The sequence below is a fragment of the Macaca nemestrina genome, chromosome 4 (assembly GCF_043159975.1).
Source record: "Macaca nemestrina isolate mMacNem1 chromosome 4, mMacNem.hap1, whole genome shotgun sequence".
Taxonomy (NCBI): Eukaryota; Metazoa; Chordata; class Mammalia; order Primates; family Cercopithecidae; genus Macaca; species Macaca nemestrina.
The window spans coordinates 51,353,024-51,376,403 of NC_092128.1; the positions used below are offsets into that span (position 1 = coordinate 51,353,024).

Consider the following 23,380-nt stretch of genomic DNA (forward strand, 5'->3'; position numbering starts at 1 on the left):
AAACTATCCATCTGACAAGAGATTAATAATCAGAATATATAAGGAGCTCAAAAAAAAAATCCAGTTTTAAAATGAGCACCAGATCTGAATAGACATTTCTCAAAAGATGACATTCAAATGGCCAACACATGTATGAAAAAATGTTCAACATCATTAATTGAGAAATACAAATCAAAATCACAATGAGCTATCATCTCACCCCAGTTAAAATGGCTTTTATCAAAAAGATGGCAATGCTGACAAGGAAGTGGAGAAAGGAGAACCCTCATACACTGTTAGTGGGAAGTAAGTTAGTAAAGCCACTACGGAAAACAGTATGAAAGTTCCTCAAAAAACTAAAAATAAAACTACAATATGAGCCAGCAATTCCACTACTGGGTATATACCTGAAAGAAAGGAAATCAATATATTGAAGAAATATCTGCACTCCATGTTTACTGCAGCACTATTCACAATAGCCAAGATATAGAATTAACTCAAGTGTCCATCAGCAGACAAATAAAGAAAATGTGGTACACATATACAATGGAATATTATTCCGCCATAAAAAAAGAATGAAATTCTGTCATTTGCAACAAAACAGATGGAACCAAAGGACAGTATGTTCAGCGAAATAAGCTAGGCATAGAAAGACAAATATCGCATGTTCTAATATGTGGGAGTTAAAAAAAAAAACAAAACTGAACTCATGGAGATAGCAGAATGATGGTTACCAGAGGCTAGGAAGGCTAGGGGGAGAAGAGGAATGAAGAGAGGTTGATTAATCAGTGCAAATATACAATTAGAAGAAATAAGAGCTGGTGTTAATGCAGGGTTGACTATAGGTAACAATCAATTATACATTTCAAAATAGCTAGAAGAGAATAATTCAATGTTCCTATCATAAAAAAAGAGTTTGAGGTGATGGATAGCCTAATTACCCTGATTTAATTATACGAATGTATCAAATTATCACATGTACCTTGAAAAAAGTACATCTATTATGTAGCAATTTAAAAAATAAAAATAGGAAAAAAAAAACCCACAATGAGTTACTACTACACAACCACTAGAACAGCTCAAATTTTTTTAAAAAATGACAATACCAAGTACCAGTGGAAAAGTGGAGCAAACAGAAATTTACATTGCTGGTGGGATTGTACGGAAAACAGTGTAACGGTGTTCCTTGAAGTTAAAATAATTACCATATGACCCAACAATTACACATCTAGTTATATACCCAAGAGAAATGAAAACAGATATCCACACAAAAACTTGTACACAAATAGACACAGCAGTGTCATTCATAATAGTCTGAAAGTAGAAACAACCCAAATGTCCACCCCTGATGAATGGATAAACAAAATGTGCCATATCCAGAGAATGAGATATTTAGCCATATAAAGAAATGAAGTATAGATACATGCTACAACTTGGATGAACCATAAGAACATTATGCTATGTAAAGAGAGCAGACACAAAATAATACATATTGTATGATTCCATTTATATGAAATCCCCAGAATAGGCAAATTCATAGACACAGTATAATTAGTGGTTTCCAGGGGCTGAGCAAAGGGAGAAATGGAGAATGACTGCTAATGGGTACCAAGTTTCTTTTAGGGTGATGAAAATGTTCTAGAGTTAGACAGTGGTAACAGTTGTACAACTCTATGAATATACTAAAAACCTTTGAATTGTACATTTTAAATGGGTGAACTGGTATGTGAATTATATCTCGATAAAGCTGTTTAAAAAGCAAACAAAAAAAAAGGACCATTCTTGGAAACTGGGATAGGAGTAAATAGAGGGGAAATAATGGGAGTGTAAGAAATGATAAGAAACATCATCTTGGAGTCTAATTCAAAGTAGGGAGTGATGAGCATAGACAAGCGCCCTACTCTTTAGGAAAACTGATTTTAAAATACTTACAGACACGAAAACTCAACAGCATCTACCACTTATTTAGAGCTTACTAAATGCCAGTCACTGCATTAAGTGTTTTAAATGTATTAAATCTCAGCAATAGTCCTTTAAGTTAGTTATTTTTATCCCCTTTTTGATGACAAACCAACTGGTTCAGAGTGGCTCATTAACTTAACAAAAACATAAGTCAGTAAGAGGCAGAGTTGAAATTCAAATTTAAATCTGTTCAATTCCAAAACATTTGTTCTTTAATACTACACTAAACTGGAATGGAAGAAGAAAGGTAAAATATAAAAAATAAAAATACAGTCATGTGAATAATCTTTATGAGAAAATAAACATTATGACTACACAGTAAATTCTCTAATAAGTTTAAGTTTTTAAAAAGACATGTAAAAACTAATTCAATACAGTCACAGATATCTAAATCATTGTGTCAAAAGACTCAAGGCTTATACAAAACCTAAAGCAAAACTGCTGAGATGAACAGAATTATTGCTTGCAGATATTATTATTATGACCAATAAAAGAAAGTAAATGTTATTCCTTTTTTCTTCTTTTATCCAACTATGAGAACAAAGTAGAATGAACAGAAGAAATATTGTTAACCAAGAGGCAAAGCCCAAGATTAAGAACAACTGGTCATTTTTAAAGAGTTAATTCCCGGCTGGGCATGGTGGCTCACGCCTGTAATCCCAGCACTTTGGGAGGCCGAGGCAGGAGGATCATGAGGTCAGGAGTTCAAGACCAGCCTGGCCAACATGGTGAAACCCCGTCTCTACTAAAAATACGAAGAAAAATTAGCTGGGTTGGTGGCGCGTGCCTGTAATCCCAGCTTCTCAGGTGGCTGAGGCAGGAGAAATGCTTGAACTGGGACCTGGGAGGTGGAGGTTGCAGTGAGCTGAGATCATATGCCACTGTATTCCAGCCTGGGCTACGGAGCGAGACTCCGTCTCAAAAAAAAAAAAAAACATTGACAATACAGGCACTCAGTGAACTCTGGGAACTTAGCACAAGGGAACTGCCAAAAGGTGGCAGACAGGCAAATATGCCTAAATTTTCAAAAATGGAAAAGAAGAGATTCTGCTAAACACTAGAAGACATTATTAATCAGCTGGTTTCACAATCATTAGACACTACCACAAGTGTTCCAAACAGGTCACGTTAACCACTCTTACTTTCTGAAGGGTTTCTGGACTGGTTAATGTAGTATATTTTGGTATCAGCAAGGTGTTAAAAAAAAATTTAAGAAAATCTCATGATATCCTTGTAGATTTGATGGAGAAATGAAGACGAATAAACATCAAAGGTGTTTATAACTGATGAAAGACTGTACTGTCAGATGGCTTTCAATATTTCATCCTGGTCAAAAATTTGTACTAATGACGTGAATGACAACGGAAGTTTGCTTAACCAAGATCGGACCAGATGATGGGACTGCGTGCCTTAATTGTCATACTTCCAAAATTTATGAACTATGAAAAGTAAAAGCAGTTAAGTACAAGAATGACAGAATCAAGACTAAGATATAGATTGAAATAATGAGTGCGAGTGAACAAGATTAAATTAAAGCAAGAATAAAGGTTCAAAGTCACTTAGGTTTAGAAAATCAGAATTCCAAATGCAAAGAATGTGGTTTTTATCTGAACATAAGCTCAATGTCTGCTTTATAAAAACAACTAAACTGATTTTAAAGGATTACATTATAAGAAGTACACTACACATATCAAAAGAAGTACTCTCTACAACCCTGAACATGTTTAGATTACAAGCTTTCTTTTTCTTTTTGAGATGGAGTCTTGCTTTGTTCCCCAGGCTGAAGTGCAGTGGCGTGATCTTGGCTCACTGCAAGCTCCACCTCTCGGGTTCACGCCATTCTCCTGCCTCAGCCTCCCAAGTAGCTGGGACTACAGGCTCCCGCCACCACACCCAGCTAATTTTTTGTATTTTTAGTAGAGACGGGGTTTCACTGTGTTAGCCAGGATGGTCTCGACCTCTTGACCTCGTGATCCGCCCGCCTCGGCCTCCCAAAGTGCTGGGATTACAGGCGTAAGCCACCGCGCCCGGTCAGATTACAAGTTTTCTTGACGGACTGGACAGGATCCAAAGGTTGATGACAAAATAACAGACCTATTATCCATGAGACCTAAGTACTAAACCTTAAGAAAACCAATGGAGATTTAAATAGGAATTAAAAATTCAGTCCTGCCTTCAAGGAGCTTTGGTCTTACAGGAAAGTCAGCCATGGACAAATAAATGCAATTATTAGTGGGTACTATGGAAATGTAGATACATTATACTAAGGACTCAAACAATGAAAGACTTGAGCTTTCTTAGAAGAAAGAATTCTTCACTAAAAAGGTAACTTAAAAGCTGATTTTTGTTTTTGGGGTTTTTTTTTGAGACAGGGTCTCGCTCTTTTGCCCAGGATGGAGTGCAGTGGCATGATCCCAGCTCACTACAGCCTCAAACTCCCAGGTTCAAGTGATTCTCCCATCTCAGCCTCCTGAGTAGCTGGGACTACAGGCACACACCACCGTGCCCAGCTCATTTTTTATATTTTTTGTAAAGATAAGGTCTCACATTGTTGCCCAGGCTGGTCTCAAACTCCTGGGCTTAAGCAATCTGCCTGCCCCAGCCTCCCAAAGTGCTGGGATTACAGGCATAAGCCACCATGCCCAGCCTAAGCTGATTTTTGAAAGGTATTTATCCTATCAAAAATTGGCAACAATAATAAAAGCTAATATGTAAGTACTTATTACATATATCAGCTACTGTGCTACATGCTAAAGACAGTGAATCAAACAGCTATGATCTCTGCCCTCATGGAGTTTATGTTTCAATGAAAGAGAGAGAAGAGAACAAGTACAGGTTGAATATCTCTTATCCAAAATGCTTGGGACCACAGTGTTTCAAATTCTGGATATTTTTCCAGTTATTGGAATATCTGCATTATATACTTGCTCAGTTGAGCATTCCCAATTTGAAAGTTTGAACCTGAAATGTTCCAGTGAGCACTTCCTTTGAGTGTCATGTTGACAGTCAGAAAGTTTCAGATTTTGGAGCATTTTGGATTTTTGTTTTTCAGATTTGGGACGTTCAACCTGTAATACCAAGAAAGTAAGATAAATACTGTAAGAAACAGAAGTATGCAGCACAATGGAACACTCGACAAGAACACCTAAAGACATTTAGGGTAGTCAGGGAGGGGCTCACAAGAGTGCAGGGACTGGTAGAGGGAAATGTTCCTAACAGAGGAAGGTCTAAAGATAAGACCAAGGAACTTGGCTTGTTCAGGAACTAATATTTCAATATACTAGTACAGAGTTTGAGAGCGGGGGGGAGCTAGAAAAAAGGCTAGAGATATAAGCTGGTGCCACATCATGCTGGTCTTTAAACAGCAAAGAGTTTGAATTTATCCTAATAGTAATAGTAAGCTGTTGAAGGGTGTTAAGCAGAGAAGGAACATGGTTAAATCTGTGTTACAAAAAAATCACTCCAGCCACAATGAGGAGGATTAGAAAAAGATGAAAGAAGCCAGGAAGACCTAGCGCAAGACATGACACTGGCCTGAACTAATCTATCTAGGTAGATGAATAAAGAGAAGTAAATATACTCTGTGTGTGTGTGTGTGTGTGTACCCAGTGACTGAGTGATACGGGGGGAGGGCACAGGAAAAATCATATGTAAGTCCCAAACTTCTTGCTTAGGACTTTAAACAGCAGTACCACTCACTGAGGTGGGAAATGCCAGAAGAGAATTAGGTTTGGTTTTGTTTGTTTGAGGTGGGGAGTGGGAGTAGGATGGGGAAAGAAAGGTTAAGTTATACATTTAGTGAATAAATAGAGTGCCTGTGAGACTCACAAATAGACATTCAGATATAAAAGTCTAGAGGCAAAGAGAAAGGATCAGGCTGCAGACATCTGTAGTCCTTAGGCAACTGAGGTGAGAGTGAAGAGAATATTCTGTAGAAAGGCAAAAAAAGGTCTAGGACAGAACCATTAACAATTGGCCAGGCATGGTGGCTCACACCTGTAATCCTAGCACTTTAGTAGGAGGCCGAGGCGGGCAGATCACAAGGTCAGGAGTTCGAGACCAGCTTGGCCAATGTGGTGAAATCCTGTCTCTACTAAAAGTACAAAAATTAGCCTGACATGGTGGTGGGCGCCTGTAGTCTCAGCTACTAGGGAGGCTGAGGCAGGAGAATCGCTTGAACTTGGGAGGCGGAAGTTGCAGTGAGCCGAGATGGTGCCGCTGCACTCCAGCCTGGGTGACAGAGCAAGAACTGGACTCAAAAAAAAAAGAAAGAAAAAAAGAAAACTACTAACAATTAAAGGGAAGCCTAAGAAAGGGGACTTGCATAATATGGAGAATTCAGCTCAAAGAGCAGATGTAAAAATGGAAGACTATGAAATCGCAGAAGTTAGGGAAAGAGTTTCAAAGGCAAGAAAATCAGCAATGCTAATTACTGCCAAATAAAGCAGTGAAGAAATTATTCCACCAGACTGAGCAATAAATGGATTCATGCCCCAAGAGCAATTGACTGGCACAAGCCATAGACTGAGGAGTGAGTGGAAGTTGATGAAATAAAGCATGGACAACTCTTTTGAGAAGCTGGGTTTTGAAGGAAAAGTGCGAACAAAATTGGTAACTCAAGAAGGACATGGGACCAAGAGAAGGAGTATTTATGTGCACACAAATCTGTGTTAATGACTGCAAATGCATCTGAGCATGTGTATGGTACACAGGTGCACACATAGCAGCACATGAAACTGTAAATGAGAAGGAAAGAGTCTGAAGACTGAAAAATACAAGAATAAAAATCACAAAACAAGTCTCTGAAAAGGCAGATGATGCGCTACCAAGCATAAGTAAAGGGATTGTCTTAGGGAAAATGGCATTTCCATAGTAAGAGGAGAGATAATCAAAAGGGTAGGTGTAATAACAGGTAAAAGCATTTTCAAATTTAGGACATCAACTTGAGGGAGTTCTCATCTGATGATTTCTCTTTTATGTAATATTTAAAAGACAAGGTCATCCACAGGCAGAGAAGACAGTATACAAGCAGAGATTTGAGAAGAGTAGAAAATGAAAATGGTCATTGCAGAGACCAGGGCAGTGTACCATCTTAGGAAATAATAAACTGTCAGCAAGGCTGAGGTTCTTGTTTAGGTTTGTGCCAAGAATTAATACAAGTACCAATGTGTAGAGTGTGTTTTTCTCCAGGTGCAGTCAATAGCCTGGAAATAGCATAAAAAGGGCAGACTGCTGCATTCAACCAGAACTAGAGTTTTGCCAAGCAGATATGACAGAACAGTGAGGCAAGCAACTCAAGGACACCTGTAAGAGTGTGGTTAAAGTGATGGACTATGGCATCTAAGCTGATCAGGAACGCAGTCAAGACTAGAAAGGGCAGATCGCAAGAAAGTAGATCCATGGACTAGAAAACCTAAAAAAGGGTACAAAGTACACTAGGAATAACTGAGTAAAAGAGGAAAGGAGGTCATGGTTAGATAATAAAACATCTGAATGTAATATTTCAGAAGTAGAGCAATTCCTGGTGATTACAAGGCACAGTGGCTCTAAAATGGAGGGAGGTCATTGGAATTGTGTGGAAAGCTGCCAAATGGACAAGAAGGGAGAACAAGGCAGACAGAAGGTCTAAAATAACATGGTGTTCAGAGAAATGCAAGTAGTTTGACATTTCTAAAATCTAAGAGGCATAAAGATGAGGACCGAGAAGGGAAGAGCCAAATCATGTATGTCGTGGTAAAGAGAATACTCTTTATCTGGAATGCAATTTGCTCAGGATAAAAGCTGTCCTCAAATATCTGAATGGCTGTCATATTAAAAAAGAATTAGACCAGTTCTAGGAAATAGGAGGGTGGAAGGTACAAGGAAACAGACTAAAATAAAGAAGAACATTCTAAATGAGTAAATAAATAGGCTGTCTTGAAAAAAACAAAAGTAAACTCTTTTTTACTAGAAGTGTTCAAGCAAAACTCAATGCTGATCAGCCTATAATGTTATACAAAGAATCAAAAAGGTGACCTTTAAGTCCCTTCCAACTCCAAGGAGGTAATAAGAAGCAGAAAGATAACACTTACCAATTCTACACCTATTACTCCTGCACCAATAACAACCATCTTTTCTGGAACTTTTTTTAAAGATAAAGCACCTGTAGATGACACTATTGTATCTTCATCAATCTGTAAGAAAAACAAAAGATATAATCAAAATAATCTGAAAAAACCTAGTACAGTCGACCCTCCATATCCATGGGTTCTGAATTTGCAGATTTAACCAACCATGCACTGAAAAATATTCAGAAAAAAAATTGATGGCTGCATCTGTACCAAACATGTACAGATGGGTTTTTTTTGTCATTATTCCCTAAACAATACGGTGTAAGAACTACTTGCATAGCATTTACAGTGTATTAGGTATTATAAGTAACCTAGAGATGACTTAAAGTATACAGGAGGAAGTATGCAGATTATATGCAAATACTATGTCATTTTATGTAAGGCACTTGAGCATCTGTGGGTTTTGGTATCCAAGGGGGGGTCCTGGAACCAATCCACGAAGGATATGAAGAGATAAATGTATTTATAAACTGTGATCTCAGCAGAATCACTAAAAATCCTATGTCATTTATTTGTTTTGAGGTATCTATATACCTAATTTCATCAAATCCCATTAAAAATGCTGACTTTAAATTTTATCCTCCAATATTCCAAACGCAATGGTCAATTTTAACTTCATACTGTACTCAAACATATCTTAATATAAAGTGTTCTATAGCTGGTCAAAATCACTGCAGAATAAAGACAGGTAACTTCCCAAAGCTGAATGACCATCAAAATATAGTATTTCAGTCAGAAATCTCTCATTCAAAGTTCACAAATAGCATAAATAATTTATAAAACATATTTCTAAAGAAAAGTTGTAATGGTTGTAAATTACGAAGCATAAATACCGTGATTCCAGGAAAAGGAGTAACTTCTGAACCCGTAGCTATAAGAATGTTCTTTGTATCAACAACCTGAGTGCCGCCATCAACTTTCGTAGCAGTGACTTGATTTTTGCCAGTTATCTTTCCATATCCATTGACATGAATAACCTTTATGAAATAATGTTTATAAATTCGCAAAGTTTAAAGTAATTTGTTTGATGAATCATTCCAAGGAAAAATTACTCTGTAAATAATTTATCTAAAACAAAATGCTTCCTTACTCAGTAATGCTACACCATGCAGCAAAACATGTGATACATGTCAGGGAAATCTATTTCAGGTTAGCAAGCTATTTTAAATTAAATAAATATTCCCCTGTAACCAAGTTCAAATATCATCACTCCATAATGCAAAGTTTAATGTGTATTCAAAGTAAAGCAGAAATCTGAATATTAAACACTGACCTTATTCTGTTTGAATAAGTGGGCAATTCCACCTGTTAAAGCTTTTACTGCAGTACTCTTCTGCTCCATCATCTTGTCTAAATTCAAGCGAACTTCGGACACTGTAATTTGTTAAATTAATCTTTAGTCCTTAGTTAAATTCTTGAAGCACTGTGCAGTGTTTTCCACTCACCAACTGGAAAATTTCAACCTAATGCTCATAAAATCCAGTATTAAAGTTTCAAAATGTAATAACTTATAATTATGCCTGACAAAGTTTAATCACCTAGGTTTTAATCACTCATTCAACTCAGAAGAGAACTCTGAAGCAACAGTATTGGATAAAAATGCTCAACTCAATTAAACTTTAGAGGTAAGAAGGGTATCTTAGAAAGTACCTCACATAACAACCAACACATATCTTAGAGATAAGGAAAAAGAGACTGAAAGATTTCTGATTTACCCAGGGTCACAGAGCTAGGATGTAAAAGCCTTGCCTACAATGCAGGTCTCCCGACTACCCCTAGCTCTTCTTTCTTTACATCATTCCATTTTTCATCTAGTATGATATTCTATATGATTTAGTGCATACACATCATCTCTATATCCAATGGACTGCCTGTAAGTAGCCCCTCAAACATACCTCTGTAAAGAAACAAATGAAGGAAAAGTAACAACCCAAGGTTATGACTAGGTCCTGCCCAGAAGAGACTACCTTTCTGGAAGTACCTACCAACAACAATAAGTGGAGACAAAAGATTAAAACAGCTCAAAAAGTATGTCAGGAGACAAGATATGTTATGAAATGTCCTTTTCCTTTTCCGCTATGCCTCACTCTTTCTAATTTTTCTACTACCAAAAGCTTAAGTGGGCCTTCCTTCCTTCCTCTATCTCCCCATAGTACTCAGGAATCCAGCCTTCTCAGTGATCTCCAGGTTTCAGGAAATGAAAACTGACTCTTCAAAAACACATAAAGGCAAACCTCAGGAAAAAGTTGGCAAAGGAACAGAAGATATAATGGTAGAAATCTGGATTTGCAGAGTTAGGCTTGGTTATACTTGGCTGGGAGAAATCTGGACTTAGGCCTTCCTTTTTAAGTAAATCTCTCCAAATTTTTGAGATTCTTTATTTTACTCTTCCTTCACTAAACATCTATCATACATACATTAGACACATTTAAGTCTTTAGACAGAAGAGCCAAGTCAAGCAGTCTGGCTATGTCATTAAGTATGAAAAGTATACTTACTTTCAATTCCTCTAGATGCAAAATCTTTTCCATGGGCCATATGGTAATAATGAGAGTTGTTCAATAAAGCCTAAAGGAAATTAAAAAGATTAAATTATCAAATATTCATACATAGACTTCAAATAATCAAAAAGCACTTATGAAATGATAGTCTCTTTCTTTTTATTTTTTGAGACGGAGTTTCGCTCTTTTTGCCCAAGCTGGAGTGCAATAGTGCGATCTTGGCTCACCACAACCTCCGCCTCCCGGGCTCAAGCAATTCTCCCTCAGACTACAGGCATGCGCCACCACACCTGGCTAATTTTGTATTTTTAGTAGAGATGGGGTTTCTCCATGTTGGTCAGGCTGGTCTTGAACTCCTGACCTCAGGTGATCTGCCCGCCTCGGCCTCCCAAAGTGCTGGGATTACAGGCGTGAGCCACCGCGCCCAGCCGATATTCTCTTTCAAATGTTCTCACCACAAAAATGGTAGGTAATGAATATGTTAATTAGCTTGACCAAATTATTCCACATTATAGTCATAAATCATAACACCACTTTGTATGCCATAAATATATACAATTGTAATCTATCACTTTACAATAAAAATTTAAAAAGAAGTTAAAAAAAAAGACATGGCATTCTCTACATGGAATAGTATATGGGACTACACCCATTCAGTTTCTCTTATTAATCAAAGACAGACAATAATGATGTGAAAAACATTCAACAAACAAGAATGAAAAAGACTTTTACTTTCTTTAAAAGTAAAGGCATAAGTACACACTTCAGGGTGGCAGGTGAAAAAGGCAGTCATATTTACATACATAAAGGACCTAAAAGAACAATTTACTTACTATCTATTATCTGTTACATTGGTAAAGGAAAGATAAAGAGAAAAAACTAGAACATCAGAGTCTGTCTGAATGGAAAGCTAGGCATTCTGAGACAAGGAAGCTATTTCAGGAATGAGCGGCAGAATAGTGACAGCACTCTTTAAGTTTTACAAAAGAGAAGTGTGTTTTTTATCATTCTTTTTTTTCTCTGTGTGAAATGTGCCACAACTTGGATTGTTTTTTAACAAGTGTATTTGTCTAATCTAGTCTCAATCCATCCTTCTAGTTGGTTGCTAGCCAAAAACAATCTCTGCACTGTACAAAACATATGCTCACCTTAGAAGGAATACAACCAACATTCAAGCACGTTCCACCAAGTGTTTCATTTTTCTCAACGCAGACTGTCTACAACCAAAGAAAATATTATTTAACTGCACATAACCCCAATGTTTCAGATCACTAAAATTCCAAATATATGTCTTAATTTGTCTACAAAACAAGCTATTTGAGCTGTGTTTTCACAGAGACTAAAATATGTAGTCCTTTATAATTTACCATTTGAATAATAATAAACTCTTTTGGGCTAACCCAAAAGTGAATTATTCTAAAAGATATTTTTGTGTGCTTAACATTACCAAATATACGCTTTTAGTTCCATCACCGTATCTTCCAAAGTGTGATTAGAAGTCAAAATGAAAAGTACTGGGAAGAGAAGAAAACTAATAGATTTCACTTTCCATTCCAAGAGAATACTATAACCAAATGAACCTAATCTTTATTAGTCTCAGGCTTACAAGTTATTTATAGAGTTAAGAAAGTATTTACCATGTTTTTGCCTGCAAAGTATTTTATACACATGATCAACCCTTCCCAAATTAAAATAAATCAATACTTAGTTGGAGTTCAAACCTTACCTTGAAGCCTAACTGGGCAGCTTTAATAGCAGCAACATATCCTCCAGGACCAGAACCTATAACTGTTACATCAGCATCAACTACAATAAAAGCAAATTGATATAAAATAGTAAATTGCTTAATAGTTACCAAAAAGAGCTCTTTGGAAGAGCAAACAAATAACCCAATACTTAAATCTCTTAGAGTACAAATCAGCATTTTCTACATAGTTTCTGCACTATTTTATTACTACTACTTGATGCTCTTTGATGCTACTGAAAAATGGCATAAATATTCAAATTTCATTTTCTGTTATCTTAAATTTCATTTTCTATTATTTTCTATTCATTACAACATGCAGAAACACAACTGAGTTCTGTAATACTAACATTGTATCCACTGACCTTCCTAAATTCTATTGATTTAATAAATGACAGGAATTTAGTGATACTGGAAGACAAGTATGTATGAAGCAAAGAGCCTGAGCTTTGGAATCTGACATTCTGGGCTTCAAATCTCAGTGCTGCCAATGATTAGTTGTGTGAACTTGACCAAATGACTTAACCTTTCTGTAATATGGGGATGAAAACACTGCCTTCAATGATTGATGTTAGAATTAAATAAGATAATTTTATATAATGCTTTAATATTTCCAATAAATTTAAGACCTATTACCTTTTTCAGGTCCTTAACTTCCGAAATATGAGGGAAAAAACAGCTTCCACGTAATATTTAACAAATATGTTTTGAACTTGCATATTGATATTTTTTGTATACTTTAAGATAATAGGCTAACCAGAATATTCAATTAACTACTGTGGCTATTTTTCAAATAAAGATAAAAAATTGAAAATTAATTTTGAGGCCGGGCACGGTGGCTCAAGCCTGTAATCCCAGTACTTTGGGAGGCCGAGGCGGGTGGATTACGAAGTCAGGAGATCGAGACCATCCTGGCTAACATGGTGAAACCCCGTCTCTACTAAAAATACAAAAAACTAGCCGGGCGTGGTGGCGGGCGCCTGTAGTCCCAGCTACTCGGAGGCTGAGGCAGGAGAATGGCATAAACCCGGGAGGCGGAGCTTGCAGTGAGCCGAGATCGCGCCACTGCACTCCAGCCTGGGTGACACAGCGAGACTCTGTCTCAAAAAAAAAAAAAAAAAGAAAGAAAAAAAAAAAGAAAATTAATTTTGATCAGTATCCTTATGAGTGTAACAATCGTAATACTAATGTGCAAATAAGTTCAATTACTCCCATTCTTCTCAATCCAACTTCAAATAAAGTAACAATGACTTTTAAGAGTTAGGAAACAGTCTCCCTTTTCTTCCCCTTCCACTGTCCTGACAACCACAACTAGTCTAGCATTTAGCAATTCGTAACACATATTCACATATATTATCATGTTTGAGTCTCAGAATTTCCTATGAGGAAGATAAAGATGTCATAAATAAGACATTTCACAGAAGAAACAAGAAGTTCAAGAGAGGTCAATTAACTTGTCTAAGGTTAACTGGCAAGTGAACTGCAGAGACAAACTAAGCTTTTTGACTCTACTTCCAGTAGTCTTTCCCTTATTCAATACTATTCCATTCCTCAGTTTTAACCATCATAAACTAAAATCCCAGAGAGCAATAATCAAGCTTTATAATCACTACCTAAGTGACCTTAGGTGAGTAATTTAACCTGCCTCATCTTTGTTTCCATACCTGGCAAAAGAAAGACCACAAAAAAATCTACTTCATAGAATAAAATAATGTATGTAATAATTTAGCATAGTACCTCTAGCACACATAGTAAGTATTCTATACATAGTAGGTATATTCTGACCTACAAAGAATACTATTCTAATTTGCATCACCGCCTCTCCCCAAAAACACACATCCCTAGAGTAATATCATTCAAAAACCTTTGCTGGCCTGAATAGAATCATAGAACCTCTGTGTTGGTGGATAACTAAGTTATTCAGCCCAATTATCCACAAAAATCTAAGAATCCCTCCTGCTGAATAAATGTAAGTACGAGATTTTCTTTGGTTATAGCAGATGATAACTGAGATAATACATGAAAAATATGTACAGTCATTTCAATATATGAAAAATTGCTTCAATTTTTACTGATCTATCTGTGCTTTTTAGCCACCCTGCGTGGTTCAGACTCAGGTTCAGAATTAAGTATCTAACAAAATGTATTTTTATTTTCAAATCTTGAACCAAGTGATAATCTACACAACATCCCTCAAATGGGTTCTAATTTTTAATTTCAGAGTAATGTAAATACAAGCTACAAAACAGGTTTCTTTGCTGAATTTTTAATGTCTTTTCTGATTAAAAATACAAGTTTACTGAATAAATTTAAATACACTAAATCAAAAAAAAAAAAAACCCATCCACATTGCCATACAACCCAGAGAAAACTGTTTATAGGACCTCCCAATCTTTCCTCTAGGAAAGTTTTTATAAAATTCAATTTTTGCCATATTTTATATTCTTTTCTCATTCTTACACGAGCATATATATTTATAACATATTATTGCTATGATTCTCCAAAAACCCTTTTAATGACAATAAAACTAAATTAAATATTTAAAATTTTGAGTATATGTATTTTTGAGCATGTATCTTTAATCACTGATATGTAACAATTCTTATAGTAGGTCCATGGTACTAAAATGAAAAATAAATTTGGTTTGGAAAAGAACTGTTTTAGTAAGGTCAGGCGAAGTAAACAAGAGATAAAAGATAATAGCCAAAACCCTTGGGTTTCATTTCCCTATTCACTACGTAATCATAGGGTTTTTTTTTTTTTAAACTTCAGAAAATACCAAAAATTCAAGAGTTCCTCTCTCACTATAGATACTAGATGTAATATTCCATCACAATACCACTAAAGTGCTAAGATGCACAAAAATGAGAAAAAAGCAGACTCTTTATGTAAAGATCTGTCAACTGAGAATACAGGAGGGTATAAGCCAGGAACAAACTTTCAAAAACAAACCAGTATTTAGGGGAAGTATACACACATCTACAATATACTTTGAAATGTATCAAAAAATAAGATGGACTGATGGATAAACTGATGAGCACATATGTGGTACTGTAAGCACAGAAAATGTTAATGGAAGAAAATTATGGGTGTTCAATGTAAAATTCTTACAATTTTCTAAATGTTTGTAATTTTTCATAATAAAATGTCAGAAAAATAATCTAACTCTCACCTGTACCAAAGGATGCATACAAATGAAAGCTGACAACAAACGATTCTGACTCACCCTCTCCTTGTCAAGAAGAATTTTACAGGTTAGGTCCCATACATAAAGTTAAAAAATCAGAATACAGGCCAGCATGGTAGCTCATGCCTGTAATCCCAGCACTTTGGAAGGCCGAGGCAGGTGGTCACCCGAGGTCAGGAGTTTGAGACCAGCCTCACATGGCGAAACCCCATCTCTACCAAAAATACAAAATAGTAGCCAGGCGTGGTTGTGAGAGCCTGTAATCAGCTACTCGGGAGGCTGAGGCAGGAAAATCACTTGAACCCGGGAGGTGGATGTTGCAGTGAACCAAAACAGTGTCACTGCACTACTCCAGTCTGGGTAACAAGAGCGAAACTCTATCTCAGAAAAAAAAAAAAAGGATACAGAAAAGTAGTTAAATGAAATACATTTATTTAAGGCAAGCCTGATGGAAAAATGGCAAATGACAGCTGAATAGCAATCTGTGTTTCAAGTGTCAGTGAAGTATCAGCTGATTCAAACATGGTCCTTTAGATTCTGAAATGTGTGCTCCTATCAGGTTTAAAGTATCAGGTTGATACTTTAAAAATACTGGAGTACAATAAGAAGTGACTGACTTGAACAAGGCAATTAATGTTATTAAAATTAACTCAAAGAAAAAAGGCAAGAAAAGTACTCTACAAATTCTCCAAGTGTTACATATTAGATCATTATAAGGAAAATAAGGCACCACATTATCCAGGCTACCACTGAAATAAAGGTGTTGTGTTACAAATCAATTTTAATCATGAATATAATTATAAGATGTATCTCAAGAAGTCAGTCTGTGTAATCCCAGCACTCTGGGAGGCCAATGTGGGTGGATCACTTGAGGTCAGGACTTCAAGACAAGGCAGGCCAACATGGTGAAACCCTATCTCTACTAAAAATACAAAAATTAGCTGGGCATAGTGGTGCATGCCTGTAGTCCCAGCTACTCAGGAGGCTGACGCATGAGAATCTCCCGAACCTGCGAGGCAGAAGTTGCAGTGAACCAAGATCGCACCATTGCACCCCAGCTTGCATGACAGAGTGAGACCCTGTTTCAAAAAAAAAGTCAGTCTACAATACCTAACACTTGGGTAGTGTACAATGTGCCAGTTAGTGAGCCAGTCACGTGTACTGTCTTATGTAAGCCTCATTACATTTCTATGACATAGTTATTACTACCATTAACAGAGGAAGAAAAGGTTGAAAACAACTAAATAACTTGCATAAGACTACACAACTAGTAAGTAGTCTAGCCAGGATTCAAACAAGGTCCTCTAGATTCTGACATGTATGCTCCCACATACCATTATGTTCTATCGCCTGCCAAAACACTCAGATGATCCCATAATCTCCTGGACAATCAAGAACTTCAACTAAAATGACAAGAATATGCTTTACTATCAGAACAAAATCAAATAGTTATGACTCATCAGTACCTTCAATAACCTTACAATACAGTGAGGAAAAAGAGGTACATGTCAAAATGAAGATAAAACCAGATTTTTGGCTGGGCGTGGGGGCTCACACCTGTAATACCAGTACTTTGGGAGGCCAAGGCAGGTAGATCACCTGAGGTCAGGACTTCAAGACCGGCCTGGCCAACATGGTGAAACCCCGTCTCTACTAAAAATACAAAAATTAGCCGGGCATGGTGGCAGGTGCCTGTAATCCCAGCTACTCGGGAGGCTGAGGCAGGAGAATTGCTTGAACCTGGGAGGCGGAGGTTATAGTGAGCCAAGATTGTGCCATTGCACTCCAGTCTAGGAGACAAGAGCAAGACCTCGTCTTAGAAAGAAAAAAAAAAAAAAAAAAACCCAGATTTTTAAAAAGAAAAATCAAACAGGAAAAGAGATGTCATAAGGCAATAATCATTAATTACCAAATGTACTGAATATAAGAGCTACTTGGTAAGGTTTATTTCCTGACATTTTGTTGAGGGGTAAGGGAAGTTGTTTTTACATTGTCAATGCCCTTATTCTCCAGTCTTTTTCAGTAACCTCCTCCTATAGTGAACACTCTATACTTGTTATCACCCAAAACTGTTCAGCCTCTGAAATCAACACTCCACTTTCTGGTCATAACCTCCTGGTCCCTAAAGAAGAAATCCAGTAAAAAAAGAAATAATCTGAAGTAAAACAAACCTGGGTTCCAAACTCTACCCCGGCTAAGTTCTTGGGCCAATTACTCAATCTCTCTGGGCTTTGATAACATGGGGAAAATAGTAAGGATGACACCTGCAGCCTCAGAGAGTACGCATGTTAAGATCCTAAGAAGGTGCCAGGTGCGTACTGGTTACTCAGTGTTACTACCCTTCTCAGATCCACCTCCAAACTTCAGTCCGGCAGCCTCCAGTCTCATTCACATCCTCCATTTTAGTCTACACAGTGCTACCACAGAGTTAAACCCAACTCAGATGTTATTCTCTTTGTTGTTATGCTCTATTGGTTCCCCAATCTCTTGTCAGATAAACCCCGTGTTCCTAAGTACAACATCCAAATTCCTTCAGTAACTATTTCTCCAGCCTCATCTCCTACCACGTTCTGTTTACTCACCAATACCATGCAGTTTAAGCCTCAGTAACAGTGAATTACTACTCTTAGCCTACATGCATAGAATTATGCTCATCTACCTATGTACGATCTGTTCCATCTACCTAGAAATAAACACTAACAGCACGCATTTCACATTACAAACACTACTTTAAGCTCTTGGGGGGGTGTGCCTGCACATGCTGTGTCGTTTGTGTGTATACATAAATGACAAAGCCCTAGTTCTTATAGTCTAAATAGAAAAAAAAAAAAAGAATTACAGTAAAAGGTCCAACCTGTAACCAGAGTTACTCTCAACCTTTTCAGCTATCAACATAATTCCTAAGGAAAGAATTACGTGACCATTCCCAATCCATATATATATAGATGTCATTACTCCCTATGCTTAGTCTGTGGACCCCTGTCACAATTATGTGTTGGATGTTTGTCTCCCCCAACTAAATTGTAAGCTCTATAAAAGCTGGGTCTTGTCCGTCTTGCTCACTGCTGTATTCCAGTAGTTAGCCCAGTGACTAACACATAGTAGATATTAGTATCTGTCGAAATAATAAATAAAAGAATGAATGAATGAGTGAACATGAGTGATATAAGTGCTACAAGTTTGATTAAGTGCTGTCATGAAATAAAAGGTCACATCAACAGCAACACACACAACTTTGCAAATTCTGATGAACCTTGTTCATAAGGCTATTCAGACATCTCTCAGATGTTGTAACCGAGACTGTATCATAGTAAGATTTGAACTTCTCAGGAGAGTCAATCAATACTCATGTAAGGAAGAAAACTGAATAAAACATTAACAGTGCAGGCTCTGAAGTCAAAAGGATTCTCCCAGCTCTGTCATTTCCTAGTTGAAAAACCTAACTCTTCCATCTATAAAATGGGGAGAACAGCAGCACATAGGTAGTAGAAAGGCCATGAGGGTTAAATCTGTGCCCAAGACAAGAGTTAAGCCCTTAGTGCATCAGTTAATATTATTATTGTTGTAGCTGGATACTTACTTTGTACAAGACACCATACCAGATGCTTTGCCATAGAGCAGTAACTAAAACAGACCTGGCCCAGGGTTCATTCATTCAATAAATACGTACTTATTACCTACTGTATCACTTTAGGTACAAAACAAGTCAGTCAGTCACACACAGTTCCTGCCCTGATGAAGTCTGCATTCCTGAGGAAAAGACAGTAAGCACATACCTCAGACAAACACAAGTATGTGTGTAAAATGTTTGTTACTGCATCCACTCAAAGCTTTTACACACTTTACCTACACGGGTACTAAGTGATTCATGATTTACTCAATGTCAAGGGATCCCCAAACTGATTGTGGAACGCTCAGCCTCATTCCACTAAAATCCAAGTTCTGGCTCAGGAGCTGCCTGGCAAATAGAAGGCACTGAATAATCTTTGTTGACTGATTCCAAAGGTATAAAAAACATCCTTTAGAAATGAAAATCTAACATCTCTCCTGTTATGTGAGTTGAGAAAATGAGATTCCCATTTAAAAAGAGACAAAGTGTATAAGAGGTCCAACTTTTCCCCTCATCATCATATTAGCTTTTTTTAAAAAAGGATTTCTTGAAAGCTAGGATAAATCACTCACTCACTGTTGGTCATGGGTGACTAGAATCCTCCCCCTTCCTCTAGAAATAAAATATCCAAAGTGATAATGGCTGGATAACAGTTGAGGATACAGGATTAAATTACTTCACAGAATGCAGGGAGACTGACAGTCACAGTTCCCCCAGATAATGATTTCTATAATTGAAGCTTTAAGACATTCGATTTTACTTATAATCCATATGGGTGAATTCAGTAAATGTCAAAACAGTTCATTTCAAATAATCAATATCCTTGGTACTGACAGGTCAAAATACTTCAATATAATCCTATTGATTTTCTGTTTTAAATACTTAAAAAAAATAAAACGCATATCCTTTACAGGAACTTCAAAAATATAAAAAAAGTATACAGGAGAAAATTCCATGATCCATAGCTTCCTTTTAAGGTACATCCTGCTAATCTTTAAAACATGCTTTTGATAAACCCATGAAGACTTTCATTCAGGATGTCAAGAAAGTCATCTCATCATTCTAAACAGTATTAAAATAACCAACACAACCTCACTCAATGGACAAAATTAACTTTTTAAATGTAAACATATGAAATTGCTGCCCTGCTCAAAACCTATTTCCCATCATACTTGGAGTACGATCCAAACTACTAGGCCTGGCTTATAAGGCACTCCATGATCTGTCTCCTGCCTACCTCTCTGATTTTACATTCTATGGGTTTCTGTTCCAGCCCCATCAGCCTTCTTGCTATTCCTTAAACTTCACAAGCTAAGTTCCACCTCAGACCTTTCTCAGTGTTGTTTCCCTCTGCTTGAAGTAACCTCAATCCTTCACTTCACTCAGGATCCTGCCCAGACATCATCTCCTCAAAAAGGCCTTTCCTGACACTGTATCTAAAATTATCTCTCTTTCTCCCTATCACCTGCTTTAATTGTCAGTTACTTCCCAAAATATTTATCCGTTACTTATATATTGTCTGTCTTTTATCACCAAATTACAAGTTTCACAAGAGCAGGGTTTTACCTTGTTCACCGCCTGGAACACACTAGCTCAACACACATTCAAACGAATAAATACATAAACAAATGAACTATAAGACACTTAACATAAGTTATTCCAATAGTCACTTACTTTTACATAGAAACAAAAACGAACTGTCAACTAACGTGATGAAAAAAATGTTTTACTTAAGTACTTACTCAGCTGATCTGCGTAAGTTCTCAGAGGCACTGCAGAAAGTCCCTGTAGGCCATGAGATATTCGATTGAAATGGCCCCTCTAGAAAAAGAAAATGTTCCTACTATGTAAGATATGAATTCAAAACATAGAACTACTTAAGGCTGATGAAAACAGAACAATTTTTGGCAAATGTATCAAGCAAGGATTATTAGTGTATCTTCTTCCATTGCCACACGGAAGTTACAGATCAATTTTCCCTCTTTGACGATAACTCTTTGACGATAACTAATCATTTGAACTTTTCAGTCTCAGCTTGCCACACCCATCTTTTTATTATGAATAGTCAACAAACCATCTCATACTTAATTTTAAAAATGTATTCAATGGTATTTTTATTCAATTTTCAGAAAACATGGCTAATTATTAGTGCCAGGGATCATTTTAATGTCATAAAGCTCTGAGCCAGCCGTGGTGGCTCACGCCTGTAATCTCAACACTTTGGGAGGCTGAAGTGGGCGGATCACCTGAGGTCAGGAGTTCCAGACCAGCCTGGCCAACATGGTGAAGCCCCGTCTCTACTAAAAATACAAGAGAATTTGCCAGGTATAGAGGCGGGCGCCTGTAATCCCAGCTACTCGGGAGGCTGAGGCAGGAGAATCGCTTGAACCCGGGAGGCGGAGGATGCAGTAAGCCGAGATCGCGCCATTGCACTCTAGCCTGGACGTCAGAGTGAGACTCCGTCTCAAAATAAATAAATGAATAAAGCTCTGGAAGTTCTAACTTAAATACTTGAATAATCTATACATGATAATCCTTTTACCTGTAATTTTTGTTTCCTAACTTTAAGCCAGCATGTATATATAGTCCATATTTACTTAGAACCATCTATGAAGATGTTCCTGAGCCATCAACTAGGAATAGCAAATTAGACAAGGTAACTTAGGAAAATGCAAAGTAGTGTACTTACGTTCTGGAGCTACGACAGTTTGATAAAACTCATCATCTCCCTAATCTCTATATATGGATGGCTACCATTTCCTAAGGGCAATGAGGCAGAAAGAAAGCAAGCAAACAGTCCCTGCTTCTATCACAGTAGGCAAATGGGCGGCAGTGACAAAACTACTCCAAGGCAACTCTTAACACTTGAGGTCAGGACAGCAAACCCAAAGAGCAGCCGATTGTCAATCTTAGAGTTTTAGTCCCACCTCCGCCGCTCCCTAAAAGCATGACTTATAGAATGTTACATTAATTTTTGGGAACGCAGGTTCCTCATCTCTGAAACAAAGGGGTTTGATCGCTATATTATTTTTGAGGTCTCCACCAATATAGTACCCGGCCACGGTCCCACATACACACAATTTGGCTGTGTCTGGCAGGCAGGTTAAAAAGGAAAGTTGTTCTGATAACCTACTGCAATTAAAGATTTAAATATCCAGAAAGACCTGAGAGAGGGCAATGAACACCAGCTGAAAGCTGCCAACACTGACAAGACCTTAGGGGAATTCCGAGGGCTTTCTGTTGGAGCTGACTGGGTCTGAACCATTCAAGAAGTGACCCCAGGGTTACCTGCTCACTGCATAAAATGAGGCCACTCAGGGGTCAGAATTAGGATGAGAAAAAGGCAGAGGGTATAAAGAGCCAGACTATACGGGACGTGGGTGGCTTACACTTCCTCCAAGGTAGAGGCCTCTGTGTGACCGGGATGGCCCTCGGCCCAGGCTTGGGGGTGTGGCATGTGTAACCGCCGGCCGTCACACAACCTGAAAGGACTCGCCACAGCCTGGGCCCAGGCCCGTCCCTCGCCTGCTGCCGCCGCAGGAGAAGCTGCTACCTCGGAGCCTAGGGCCGGGCTGAGCCGGTGCAGAGGCGGGGCCAGGGGTGGTGCGGGACAGGCGCCTGGGCTCCGCCAGGCCAACGGGCTTAGGCCGCGTCCCGGACCCACAGAGCGAGACCTTCCGTGCCTCTGGCTCAGCACGACCCCACCTACTCGGCCCTCACCTTGGCCAAGGAGCAGTACACACGACTCCAGCTCTGCATTTTTCCGCTGTATCTTCCCTTCCGCCAATGCTTTCACCTCCGCTGGGCGCCTCCGCCGCCACACCAAGGTCTCCCCGCCCTGCGCATGCACAGGCGCAGTTACGTTTTCGCCCGAGAGCAGCGCGATTGGCCCGCGCGGTTCTACCATAAGAGGTGTTCCTGTCAGGCTAGGCGTCGTACGCTGTCGTAAGGAGCGTAGTGCTTTGTCGCAGCGGGGGTGGTGGTGGGAAAGACTTAGGGGCCGGTGTCAAAATGTCGAGCTACAATGTATTCTTATACTTGGAAGATGAAATAAACAAATAAAACTATCGTTTGCCTAATGCACGCTACAGACAGTAAAGCGTGACAAGTTTGACAAGCTCTTGGTTGTGCTAGGCATTCCTCCGCACTTTCTACAGAGATTTCATCCTTGCAACAACCATATGGAGTATTGCTAGTATTTCCATTTCTTGGATGAGGCCCAGAGAGGTTAAACATTGACCCCAAGGTCTTGAAAAGGAGAGATAACTGCAGCCCCAAGGCCAAAAC

General features: G+C 38.1%; 1 protein-coding gene across 3 annotated transcripts in view; it reads right to left on the reverse strand.

Annotated features, from left to right (window-relative positions):
* Positions 1–22,951, reverse strand: part of LOC105475299 (dihydrolipoamide dehydrogenase) — a 61,370-nt gene extending 38,419 nt beyond the window's left edge. For all 3 annotated transcript variants that reach the window (XR_011622037.1, XR_983254.2, XM_011730422.2), the window contains exons 1-8: positions 22,814–22,951; positions 20,836–20,914; positions 12,279–12,358; positions 11,701–11,769; positions 10,550–10,619; positions 9,325–9,425; positions 8,885–9,028; positions 8,013–8,114 (exon numbers count right to left, since the gene is read on the reverse strand). Coding sequence is in view for 1 of the 3 variants with exons in the window: in XM_011730422.2 (XP_011728724.1) it covers positions 8,013–8,114; positions 8,885–9,028; positions 9,325–9,425; positions 10,550–10,619; positions 11,701–11,769; positions 12,279–12,358; positions 20,836–20,914; positions 22,814–22,852 (684 nt within the window). In the remaining 2 variants the exon portion in view is untranslated. The remainder of the gene's footprint in view (positions 1–8,012; positions 8,115–8,884; positions 9,029–9,324; positions 9,426–10,549; positions 10,620–11,700; positions 11,770–12,278; positions 12,359–20,835; positions 20,915–22,813) is intronic.
* Positions 22,952–23,380: the final 429 nt, after the last annotated feature.